This window comes from Lonchura striata, chromosome 1A, assembly GCF_050655825.1.
Source record: "Lonchura striata isolate lonStrDom1 chromosome 1A, ASM5065582v1, whole genome shotgun sequence".
Taxonomy (NCBI): Eukaryota; Metazoa; Chordata; class Aves; order Passeriformes; family Estrildidae; genus Lonchura; species Lonchura striata.
Window position 1 is genome coordinate 42,165,644 of NC_140741.1, and position 13,372 is coordinate 42,179,015.

The window sequence follows — 13,372 nt, forward strand, 5'->3', positions numbered from 1 at the left end:
TGAAGAAGCTTGGTGAAGGGAGGGAAATGGCTAATGGAATGGGCAAGCATTCACCTGTGCTGGGAGTGCATGGAGAGGGGCAGGATGGTGTGTTTAATGTTACAGGTACGTCCTTGGGGCTCAAAATAGCTGCACACATTCTGAAAAAAAAGCCTAATAATGTCTTCTAATTAAGTGGTCTTTTTTCACTTTGTTTAACTTTGAATAGCTTTCTGCCATTTGTATCAATTCATTTCATCTGTTCAGATGCAAACATAATCCATTCAACTGAGATAGTTTTTAAGGAATCGAGCCTGACAAAGGAGGCATGTGGGAGGCAGAATTAGAGTAGTCCATGAATTTAAAAGGAGGTGGCTTGTCTATGGGGCTCAAAAGCAGGTATCACAGAAGCAAAACTTGTGTTACTTAGTGGTGACAAGGGAGATGTTCTGTGCTTTGTTGCTTTGACTCATTAAGTTAAAGCCATATTTAAAGCCATAATAAACAATCATATTTATAGTTCTACAAAAATAATTTCTTTGATAGTTTACTCTTTGATAGATTTTTTAAAATTAATCCCTTTATTAATTGTATTTATAAAAAAGTTAACGGAAGCCAAGGTAAGCTTACGTTACCTTGGCTTTTTTGTGATCAGTCAGCCGTTTCCCAGTCAGTGTGAATAGTCTGGTTAATTTAGGTTTACTGACAGCATGTTTGCTTTTTGTACTTACCTTTTGCAGATCTCTTAGATATAATCTGTGGAGCACAACTTGAAAACTAGTAGTTTACACTGCAGCCAGTTCTATTGCTGTGGGCTGCCTGTAACTGGTCTGTGGCAAAACTATGCACAGACTGTGATTAGCACTGTGAATTTGGTTTGACATTTTGCCAATTTTAACTTTTATAAGAAAGACAGTGATCTTAAAAGAAGCATCTACTCCCGTGGTTGGTACAATACAGGACTGTTTCCCATGGCAGGTCTTTTCAACATTCTGTGGCCTGCTAAACTAGTTCATGCACTACCTGGTTACCTCGAGTGATTGACTGATGTCTAATATTTCAACTGTTTCTATTGTTACAGTAATATTAAAAAGTGAAATGACATCATGTGGAATCATACTGATACACCCTTTCAGTTAATGATGGAAAAAGGGACAGTGGGTTTTCTTAAATGCATGAAATGACACAGCTGTATTTTTCTCTCCTTAGGAAGAGAAAAAGGTATTACCAGTATCTATCAGATGATGGCATATGTAGATTTTATAGAATCATTAAGGTTGGAAAAGACCTCCAAGATTCAGTCCAACCTTTGACCTAACACCACCCTGTCAACTAGACCATGGTACTAAATGCCATGTCCTGTTGATTCTTGTACACCTCCAGGGATAGTGGCTCCACCACCTCCTTGAACAGCTGTTCAAAGCTTAGCCACTCTTTCAGTGAAAAGATTCTTCCTGGTGTCCAGCCTAAGCCTTCCCTGGCACAGCTTGAGCCCATTTCCTCGTGTCAGTTGTTGCCTGGGAGAAGAGTTCAGTTCCCTTTTTTGCTACCCCCTCTCAGGTAGTTGTTGAGGGTGATAAGGTTCATGTCTGATGTGAGAAAATTTCACTGCAATTTTTTTATGCCAGCAAGCATATTTGCAATATATATCTTTCATTTCTCAGTCATTAATGCTTTTCTTAATTGTAGGTAAAGAGAGGACAGTTCAGTCACTGAAAACATCAAGAGATGCATCACCTTCAGGGTCCACAGCGGCACCTTCATCAAAGGTGAATTTTCTTTTTGAGCACTTCACACTGTGGTTTTAGATTGTTCATTGTTGGATTTTTTCCTTAGTTGGAAGGAGATACTGCATACACCTGTTAAAGTGTGTATTCCTTACAATAGGAATAGGACTTGGTCTTAGAATTCTGTGTCCTTGTGTGTATGTTAATATTACCACTCATTTTGACACAGACACACCTGCCATGTATTCAATGGGGAAAAAACCCAGGCTTTGGTTGTGCTATGTCATTCTAAGTGCTTATCTCTTACACATCTCTTTTAGAACTGCTGTGCCAGCTGATTGCCATTGTCCTTAAGGGGGGAGGCAAGTTATGTATTTTCAGTGATGTAAATAGAGAAAATGAGATAAAAGCTATTATGCACAAGTTACATTGATTTGGATCATAACATATACTTTATAATTAGTTCACTTGTTTTGTTTATAGACTCAGCACACTGCAGCTTAGTATCAAATCCTTACTTAATACACACCTTTAAGAATAAGGAGGCATTGCAAAATCTCTGCCTCTTGTTTGAGCTTGAAGTCCGTGTTCTATAAGTGTTCTGCTTTCTTCTTCAGTCAGGTCTGATCAACCTGTATTGGTTTTTTGCCACCAGTTTGCAATATCTGCTGGCGGTGGATATCCACTTGATATCTACATAGATAGGCTACATAGAATGAAACTTTGTTTGATGGAAGTTGTTTCCCCAGACAGCATAAGTATTTATTGGGTATGCATCAGCTGCGGAAGTGACTGTTCCATGACTGTTTATAGACATTTCTCTTCTGCTTATAATGTAACTGCCCTGTGTCAGTGCAGCCTTTTGGAATCAGCCTCTTGGCACTGAACAGTTAAGTTGCCTAAGTTCTTCACTGACTCAGAAGTAGTGACAGAAGCAGTCTTGGCAAAACATGAACATCTCCAGAGCCAGAGTCTTACAACTTATCAAGGCATGAGAAATTAGTTATATGCTATATATTAGTGATTAAAGGAGATAGTTTTCAATGCTCTAAGTTATAATTTAGCTTTGAAATTCTTACAAAGGTATATATTTCCATAGCAATACCTCTTTTCACTGTAATATCTATTTGCAAATCTAAAAAGATATTTTTATCTGTAATTATTTTTTGCATATTCATGCATGTGAATTAATACCTGTTGATGTTACCTGATCTTAGCCACTTGTTTGACTATGGTATGAAATCTTTTGTGTTTTTCTTTATTAGCTCTATGGACTGTAAGCCTTGGAGGCTGTTTCCAACATAGAGCAGAAGGTGGATGTGTGAGACAGGGACAGCTGCTGAGCAAAGTGACAGGCTTTTGCTTTTCTGTTATTGATGAGATTAAAAAAATACAAAAAAAGAGAGGCTTCTGTTTTTTTGAGGGCGAGGGGGAAGCAGTTTATTTTTTCTTGTAAGATCTATTAGGTTGGTTGTTTCTTGCAAGTTTTCAGCCTAAGTAGCTGCTGCTATTTTCAGCTGAGAAATACCTTGTTCTGTCACTTCAGCTGAAGTGTACCTGTGCAAATACCATTATTTTATTCCATAAAATTCACTCAGGATTTAATACATATTTATCAACATTCAACCTTTAGAATTAAATTTAGTGAGTTTAAATGAAACAGATTTTTTTTTTTTTTTGTATTCTGAAAGATATTAGTTACTTTCTTTTATGGCTTGTTGAAATATAGCAGGCTATGTGAGATTTTCTATTAATTATGTTACTCCTTTCTTTTAAGAGCCCTCTTCATATCCCTGCATATTGAACTTTTTTACCTCCTGATTTCACTGGTTGTAATTCTGTAATTTGCAGTTCTAGAAAACAAGGATTCCTATTAGAACATTGTGTTGCAGTTCTCTTTTGGATTCAGATATAGGTGGTGTCTTTATGACACAGAATGCTGTGGAAGGGTTCTGTGAATTGTGTATTTATGCTATACTACAGTACAGGGGTATTTAGATAATGCTTTGCTTGAGGTAAGAACAAAAGATGTAAGGACAGAGGACTTATGTAACTTAGACTGAACTAATGGTGAGAGGTGGTTTCTTTCATTTGGGTTTTTTGTTTGTTTGCTTTTTTTGATCTGTGTATTTGCTAAGATGGAACAGCCATTGGGTAGAAATTGTTACAGCCTTTTTCAGGTAGTAGAATTTTTGTATCTCTTCTTCAGATACTCATCTTAGTGTTATAATTTTTAATGCTAGAGTGATATAGATTCTTTGGGTGCTTCTATACATATAGTTTATTTAAACTAAATATCCACATAGTGGTAACAGGATTTATAATGCTAGCTATTCCCAAACTGATATTTGTCATTGTCTGTTTGCTGCTCTGATAGTAAAAGGGAACTAGTATTCTTAGAGAGAAATCAATTTTTAAACATTATTTATGTGAGAATTTCAATTTGAAAAAGTAGATTTAAAAGAATGTAAAGCCATGACTGACTCTATTATAAATGATTAGCATTCCCACAAATAAAAAAGAGTGGATTTTAATGGAACCAGCTCTGATCACCTAAAGTTTGGATAATGTTTTTTTGTCCCAATTTAGCTCAGATTTTATACCTTACCTCATATTTAACAGTTTATTTAAAATTTTTTTACAACCCTTTATGCCTGAAAATCACATAGTTCACTCCACTCTTGTATCTGACTTCTTTCAGTGCCCATCAGGTCTCGGAAAATGTTTCTGTTATCTCTGACCTGTGAATTTAATAAACCTTATTGGGAAAGTATAGTGGTTTTGTAGCAGTCCACTGACCTTCATTGATTTAATCTTTTTTTCTCCTCTCTTGTTTCTGTATTATCTTATATCTCCCCACTCACTTTCTCTTTTCTTTTTAAATTTGACAGCAAATGAAATAATTTCAACTTTTTTATTTCCTATTTTAAAATATTTTAGGGATTGGAATAACTGTTTATTTTAATTTTGAAGATTTTTGCCATATGTTTCATGTTCAACATTGACTATAATGTTTTTGTACAGGCCTTGGAGAAGAGCAACAGACTATCAGAAAAGGAACTTGCAGAAGCTGCAAGCAAGTGGGCAGCTGAAAAGTCAGAGAAGGCCGAGGAGAGCAATTTACCTGAAATAACAGAGTATGATGTAAGATAGGATTATTAATCCACTTATCTCAAAGTGTTACAACAATAGGCTCTTGTTTTTCTGTACTCTTCATAAACATTTTGTAACTTAATATTGAATTTTTCTCCTATGCTATTAAATACTTGCTGAAGGGGAGTGAGAGGGAGACTAAAACCTTGCAATATATTTATTTTGAAGAAATACACAAAGCCACAGTATGTTTTGTTAGTATAATTTATACTATATTTATATAAATATATACTATAATTTTATAATTGATGTTGAGCTGCAACTGGCAAAATAAAGTTTCAGCTCTCCCAAGTGTTCTGCAAGGAGCTCTTGTAGTAGTGTAGGTCTGTATGCCTACTGAACTCCTTAAAATTAGGAGAGGACTTCCAAGTCAAAACATGAGTGTACATGTGAAACATAAGGCTTAAGGAGAGAAGCTCTGGTTTGTTGAGTTCTGTTTCAAGCTGTGCCAGCTTACCTTGTTGCTGCAGTGGGTATATTTTTTATTTTCCACAGAATCCTTATTTCATTATTAATCAATGTTAATTATTTGCCAGTTTATTCCCTTTTGTTTTCACCCCTTCTTGCTTTCCACTCCTGGCCATATTGAAGTGACATTATAGCCCTTCTCAATCATTTGTTCTACTGCTCTTGGATAAGATGTCTTTTTTGGGTTTTGCTATGTTAGTGGAAAATGTATTTCACACAATTGAGGCTGTGTCACAGTTTTATCATGTCATGTTTTCTACATGTTTAAAATCTGTACTTCTGTATCTGTTAAGATTGTAGCAATAATACTTAAGTAGTAGTCTTGATGAGCAAACTCGTATCTCTGATGACTGTGTTTGGGCTTTTGGGCTCACACTGCAATTGTTATTTTTCTCCAAAAGCTGAATTTATTGTTGGTTTGTTTTTTTTTTTAAGGCTGGATCTTCAGCTCCATTATACATTGAGCAAACAGAGGAAATAGAGGCAAATCTAACAGACAGCATGGAATTATATGAGGACAGCCAGCTTCTGGGTCGTTCAAAAGCAATTGCAGCTAAGACAAAGGAGATTGAACAGGTGAGTCCTCTTGGCATTTTGTCACTAATACAGTAATGGTTTGCTCTGCTAAAATTACCTTGATTTATTTTTTCCTCCTCCTTAGAGTGTAATATGAATATAATTTGATTTTTCAAGATGATATGGTATCATCTCCAACAGTTTAATCCCGAAGAACCATGGCATTTATCTGCACATGGAAATTAATCAGTTTTCTACAGCTTACAACTGCTGTTGTGCAAGCTAAGACAATGACTGCCTCTTAATTCTAGTGGCCTTTGTTCAGTTGCCTGTGAAGCATTTCCTGAGCTGCAACACTATTCCTTTATATTGACACTTGAAAACCAGCTATTTACTCTATTGGTTTTGGTTTTTGGTTTGGTTTTTTTGTTTGTTTGTTTGTTTGTTTTTTGTTTTGGTTTGGTTTGGTTTCTTTTCCTTCTCTTAATATTAACTTTCCCTAATCATGTTCATGGTGGACACAGCTTTCCATATTAGTGGGGTCTGGCTGGGATGGAATTTTACCAGAATGTGCTGTAGCTATGAGAGCCATGGTGCAGTTGGTTTATCCCTGTGTCTGATCACAGGGTCACAAATGGCCTAAAAGAGCTAGGACCAGATGCATAAACTTAGGACTTTTAAAAAATGACAAACTGAAAAAAAATACACAGCCTAGGAACAAATTTTTTTAAAAATAGCTATTGTAATTAATTAGTCTCATGCTGGTGAATCTATGGTTAAATTTTTCTAGACCCTAAAGACAGGGTTGTAGTGAAAATGGATGAAAATTAGGTCATAAAACCCAAATATTGTTTTCCATATGATCTAATGTTACTGTGTTTGGTAGAGTTTGCACTTAATTTTAGAGATACCTAGATTATGTTCCATAAAATGAAATACTTTTAGGAACTTAGTTCAGAAAGGCCTGAGGAATAACTTAGGTTTAAATTTTGCACAACCAGTTTCTCCTGTTGTTGATTTGAATATTGAAGATGTCAGCTTCTGCAGAATTTAAATAAGATTCTAGAATGATGCTAGAAGTGTTTTACTGAACTGAACAAGATTGTTATTTTCTTATAAACCAGGTACTGTGAATTTGTTAAGAATTAGACAGGATATTTATTAATCATTAAAAATTAGGACTGGAAATTGATCTATGTATTTTTCAAATAAATAAATAGTTAATAAAAAATTAACTTCTGGATCATTAATTAAATTTTCTGGATTTTTAAAAAAATTGTTGTGACAAACCTTATGATTTTCATAATCATAATGAATATAATAAGTCATCATAATAAAATACTGTGAATCTTTCTATTATGTATAAAATCAGTCTGTAGTAATTTGTATGCTATTCTGTTTATTTTGAGTTCTCAGCATCTGAAAGTAAATTTAGCTTAACATTTAAATCTATAAAGGGAACTGTAAGCTTGTATATTTATAAGAAAGCTTTTTCATAGTTTATTTCTGATTGTTTGTTTTGAAGACTCAAATAATAGCAGAAAAATTATTTGTTTCCATGGACTTCTTTTCAGTTAAATTTAATTTAAGTGTTTAATGTAGTATTTCTGGAATGTAATTTTGTGTGAGGATTACTAAAATAAAATGCTTATTGCAAAGACTTATGCTGCAAGAATGGTGAAGCTGTAATCCTTCTGCAAAGTATGATTTTCAAGAGGCTGTTTTTCAGTATGCACTGAACAGCTATTAAGTTATTTAAAATAAGTAAGAAATGAAGTCAGGGCATGTGCCACTGGCTATGTGTTAAAGGATTGGTAAGGGCTCAGCTAATGTTTGAGAAAGTGAGGTTTGACCCATTGAACTACTTCTGCTTCTGTCTCCTAAATGTTTATTTCTCTCAGAGCACCAGATCTAATGATGTGTTATTTTGGTTCATATTTATTCTCAACCTGATTGCCAAGTATTTCTTGTCTGTTCCAGACTCCTGATAAAGCATTCTTTGCTTTGCCCTCTCCATATCCATTTGTCTCCAAAGCTCTAACCTGGAAAATGAGCAAAATTTTCCAAATATCTACTTCATAGGATGGTACTATTTCCTCTGGGAAAACCCAGAGGCAAAAAACTGTGCTGATGGAACATGCATGGTGTTGCAATGAGCAAATCCATTGCTGTGCAGCAGAGAAACAGGCAGTCTGATGCCCTGGGCAGGAGGGAGGTGGCAGCTTGTGATATAGTCTGTTTTTTCTCTTAAGAAAAACAATCAAAAATATCCCTTGAGCAATTTAATGAAATATTCATACAGGTGTTCTGTTTTAAATTATTTCATCGCAGTAGCTTGCGTATCGCTCATATCACTCTTTTGTGAAGTTGCCTCTGCCTTTTCTCTAAGCTACAATAACACAATTGCCAGTTTCAGAATTTTAAATGAAGCGTGATTGTAAATGATCACCCTGGCTCATCAAAAAAATAGGAGTATATTATTTATTTGATGGGGGACTTACTGCAAACATTCATGTAAAATCATGTCATTTGAAGAAAAACTTAAATTCTTTGTGTGCTGATGATGACAGGGCAAAATGTGTCAAACCAAGGGCTAGTTGCTTTTTGCTAGATAGTGATTATCTTTTAGGAGTCTAAAAGATAGTCACTATATAGGAGTTTGCAATAGCTTTACAAATGTTAACTGAAGCTGACACAAAGAGAAGAAACTAGAAGTTCTGCTCATGGATAAAGGCTTGGAAAAATCCAGACACTGATTAAACAGAGCCAAGAATTATCTGCATTGCTCCCAAACTAGAAAAACCTTGAAGTGTATATTTCATTCGAAGTGTGCCAATATTACTTGGAAAGGAGGGATATGGTTACAGATGCACAGATGCTTGAAAACATTTCTGAACTGGGACTGCAGATCATGACAATTTTGTCTCATCTTTGAAACAGCAGGCATAGTAACATTCTTGTGGAAACACCTAGGTTGCATAGGACTTAGCGCAGCTGATCTCCTCAAAACAGGGCCTTAGATCAGGTCATTCAGGGCTCTGCTAACCTGAGCCCTGCATATTTGTGGTGAAGGAGGCTCTGCTGTATCCCTGGGTAGCCTCTTCCAATGTCTTGAGCTCTTTGTCTTGAGCCCAGCTGCTGTCACGTTCCAGAACATGGTTTCTTTCCATCAAGCACACGGTTTCTGCTCACTCTTCTTGACAGCTTTCTGTCTTCATTCTTGAACTGTAGATTCTCAGCTCCTTGGTGTGGTCCCCTGCTTTTGGGACCTGCTCCACTGGGAGTGGGCTCTGCTGCTCTCTGGGAAGGGTTGATTTCCTAGAAACCTCTGGCTCTGACACTTCATGATTGGAAGAGTAGGGGTTTTTTCTGCACTTTTGCGTGGCAAGTACTGTGGAAATGGTTCCCTTCGATCCAGGTGCAGAGTCTTTTCAATCTTTGTTTTTCTGCATGGAGTGGAAATTGTGCAGCATTAATGTGTGTGTCTCGTATTTTAATATATCCCATTATGTGTTTTTTAATGTTCTGTCCATAATAAAAAGCTTAGTAGAGTTGTTTGGTTTTTTTTAATAGAATGCTGAGATAATTAGCTTTCTGGGTTGGGATGTTTTTTGGTTGTTTGGTTGGGGTTTTTTTGACGTTAGGCATTTCCTTAGTTCTTTGACTATGCATTTCCCTCTTTTCTTTGCTTTTACAATTTTGAAATAAGGTGTTAAATGTTGTCTGAGCATTTGCCTGAGCATGATAAGGTAGAAACCCATTAAACAGATGCTTAAAAGATTGGTCTGGTTGCTTGTAAACAGCATAGTAGTGAATTTTGCATTTGCATGTCAGGTTCAATGAATGTCTATAGTTTGCTAATGTAACAATTTCATGCACTTTTTAAATATCTTTGCATTTAATGGCGCACATTAAGGTAATATTTTGGAGTTGTTTAGTTTCTGGTTTTATATAGTTAAGCATCAGCTTATGCTTTTAACATGTAATGTGCTGAAGTGTGGTGGTTTTTTTTGGAAGCGATGACAAATGTGTCCCTGGTGTTAAGTTCATAATTGGAGCTATTCAACATCAGTGTTGCACAAAAGGCTATCTCTTTGTTCTTCCTTCATGAGCACAGGTAGCAGGGATTCTTGAAATGTCTTATCTTGTCTAGACATCAAGTCTGTAACACTGTGTTAATTAGTCCATTATTATGTGTCCACTTTTCTTACATGTTGCATATTCAAGTTGGAGTGACATGTACTACCTCTGAAAATCTATTCTTTTCTGAAGACAAATTTTACCAAATGATAATTTTACCAAGTACCCTCCTTTATCCTGTCAAAAAAATCAAACCTCTGAGTTTCTGTCTCAGTTTGGCTAATACCACAGATTTCTGGCATGTAAGGAATTAATTAAGTACAGGAAATAATACATTTCATAAACGCTTTCTTATTCTTAATGGAATCACTGGCTGACTGTATGCTTTCAGTTCACCAATGTTTTTAAATGTTCAGCAGAACGATATTTTTTAATGTTTAAACATTTAGTTTAATTTGTTCTTTAGCTGACATCCTAAATTAATATTGCTTGTTAAGAGTCCTCAATAGTATTAATGAGCTGTTACCCTAATGGGACTGCTTTGTTGCTGGAAGAGGCTGAAAATCAGATCTTTCTAAAGCTTGTGTTTGAAACTTCATAGCTATGGTACATAGAAAGAGGGAAAAATGGGGTGTGGCTAGGTCCAAGCTGCCCAAATTCTGTTTCCAGATCTGCTAACTCCTTTTCGTTTTTAGGTAAATTACTGACATCTCTGACCTAGAAGTAACAATTAAGTAAGAATAACAGGTCTTAGCAGTTACAAGGTGTCTGTGTAGTTTGAGAAGAACTGTTTCTTGTTCCCCTTCTTTGTCATAGTTCTTGTTCTAGTAGGATCTATATAACAATAGCTGAATTGTCTTTGTGTGTACTTAACACTTGTTAATGGGACTCTGTTCGCTAGAGATGCTGCTCTTGAGAGAAGACTGACTTCTCACAGAGTGATATTTTACACTGAAAGGACTTTGTTAAAATTTTTGGTTTTAGTATCAACAAAACATGACTAAAATTATACAGGTATTTCTGTCATAATAAAATAGCTACAGTTTGTGTAGTGTATGGGAGTTTACTGTATGCTTTCCTCACTGCCCCCAACTCCTCCTGTGTCCTTTGCTATTTCTGTTTTGCTTCAAGCAAAACTGTTTTACAGTTCTTTAACAGTATAAAGATGAAAGAGGATGTAAACATGAAGTATTTTCTGTATCTTGGCTAGGGATAAGCTCATGGTAAGCGCATTAGAAAAGTTTTGTAAGGCTTGGATGTGACAGATTAAGTGTTGTAAGTTCTAGGAGTTTTATTAAAATAAGTATATTAATAAATTGGAGTAATGGAAATCCAGGAAGGGATGAAGGAGGATGTCAGAGCTGGCCTTGGATGTACCTTTTCTTTTGAAAAACTCACTTCAGCTGAGCCAGGGAAACTGGTTCCCGTTTCCTTGTTGATCTGCTTGTGCTGTTGCTCATTTCAGGCAAAATTATCTAGGTTAAAAAAATCCCTAATTAAAATATCAGTTAAGAAGTAGGTGAGTTAGGTGAGTTAAGTGAAGCTGAAGGAACTGGAACAGTAGCGAAAAACTCATTAAAGGATTATTTCTGGTTGTGGATGAGGTCAGACATGCTTTGTTTCTGACAGGAGTAGACCAGACAAGAGTAAAGATGAGAGTAAAGATGGGGAAGCTGTAGATTATCACTCCTTCCTAGCTCTGCTGTTGCCCTTCAAACCTTCTGTGCTTAATACACAGTGACAAGGCCTTGACGATGGACTCATCTTCCTCAGTCTAATTTGGTTGGTAGCGTAGTAATACGTATCATGCCTCCTCTGAGCTTATAAATATAAGTTGTAATTAAGTGTGTTAATTTATTTTTTCCTAATTAGGAAAACATTTGTGTCCGGTTTTGTTATTTTGCCTTAAGCTTCTCAGAAAAATTTATGATAAGTCTTTTACTTAATTATATCATCTGCCTACATGGTTATTAGTTTCCTTGTATCAGTATCCCTCTCCTTAAAAGTCAAGTGATTCATTTCTTTCTACATATTCCTAGACACATTTCATATTAATTCTGACCTCCTAATTTTTCTATCTTTTAGTATTTATTCTAGACTTCCTTTTTACCATTACAAAATCAAAGCAGTCACATTGTAATTCTTATATGATCTCTGTATTTCATGCTTGCCTTAAGGTGTTTTTTTTTTGTTTTGTGGTGGGTTTTTTTGGTTTTTTTTTTTTTTTTTTTGTTTATTTGTTTGGTTTTTTGTGCTGGGGTTTTTCAATTTTGCAAATATGACCTATTTAGAAATTCATGTTTTCACGGAGAATATATTTCATGGAGAATATAAAATATAAAATACATTGTATCTTTTATTCTTCTTATGAATACATTTATTTAAAGCAGGATACTTGTGAAAGGACATGAAAACTTCAGCTGTTTTTCTTTTCTTGTGTTTGGGCCACCATGCTTTAGAAATTGTAGTCCTGCACTTTCCGTTTCTTCAGCTGTGTTTTATTCCCTTTCTATGGACATTAATGGATTATTTGGTGTGCACTGCTGTGTTCGTAATTACAAACTGCTGCATATGCAAAAGCAGTGCAACTCATTTTGCTCAGCACCTGAAGGTATGGTTTAATAAGGAATTATATTACCACATTTCAGATTTTTGCCAGCAGCTTTTTTCATTGGAAAGCTGCTAAAAAGTGAGTTATTTAATATGCAGTGCTCATAGGGAAATACTTTTAAGAGAATTTAATACCAGAAATATATGCATTTATCCAGTAACAGTGGGGTGTTTCTTGGAGGGGATTGAATTAAATGTAACTCACCTTTAGCTTTCACCACTATTTATTGAAGATCACGTTTGCCTTATGTTTTTTTCATGTAAACAGTTCTAAGCCTGTGCTGATCACATTATTTTGAAGTTGCCAAATGCTGGCTATTCAACCCATTGACAAATGTAGTGTTTTTGATGTAGTGGCACTTCATTACCTTATCAAGCAGCCTGCAGACTGCAAGATCTCAGAGGATTGTTTGCTTACAGACATTCTTAAATAGCATTGTTTACAGGTGTTAGAATTTCGTGGCAGATCTCTAGAAGACTTAAATGGGAGAGGGCTAGTGATTAGATACTTGATTAAATTGCTGGACTTGGTTGAAACCAAAAGAAATGTGGAAAAAGGTTGTTCAAATCTGAAAGACAAGATCGACTTCTTGGTCAGATAAAGTGATAATCTAAGGACTTATTCATTAAATAGCATTTTTTCAATCAAAAGCTGGTAGTGATTGTTTGACTTAAAATTTCTGGTTCTGTGGTGAGAAACCCAAAGAGCAAAAACAGGATGAAAGACTTGGAAACTATAATAGTGAGTGGGCTGGAAAGAAGAAAGAATAGTTTCAAGAGATGATGAGTGTCAACAGGATTGGAAAAGGTGTTAGGAAGAGAAGAAACTCACTAAAAAC

At 35.5% G+C, this 13,372-nt stretch overlaps 1 protein-coding gene across 11 annotated transcripts in view; it reads left to right on the forward strand.

Moving 5' to 3' along the window:
- PPHLN1 (periphilin 1) overlaps window positions 1-13,372 on the forward strand; it is a 62,038-nt gene that overhangs the window by 27,964 nt on the left and 20,702 nt on the right. For 8 of the 11 annotated variants that reach the window (XM_077783479.2, XM_077783480.2, XM_085569448.1 and 5 more), the window contains 3 exons: window positions 1,669-1,748; window positions 4,731-4,850; window positions 5,763-5,903. In XM_077783479.2, coding sequence (XP_077639605.1) covers window positions 1,669-1,748; window positions 4,731-4,850; window positions 5,763-5,903 — 341 coding nt within the window. Of the gene's footprint in view, window positions 1-1,668; window positions 1,749-4,730; window positions 4,851-5,762; window positions 5,904-5,988; window positions 7,504-13,372 lie in introns of those variants that run through there. The other 3 variants (XM_085569453.1, XM_085569454.1, XM_085569455.1) reach the window with 1 other exon arrangement.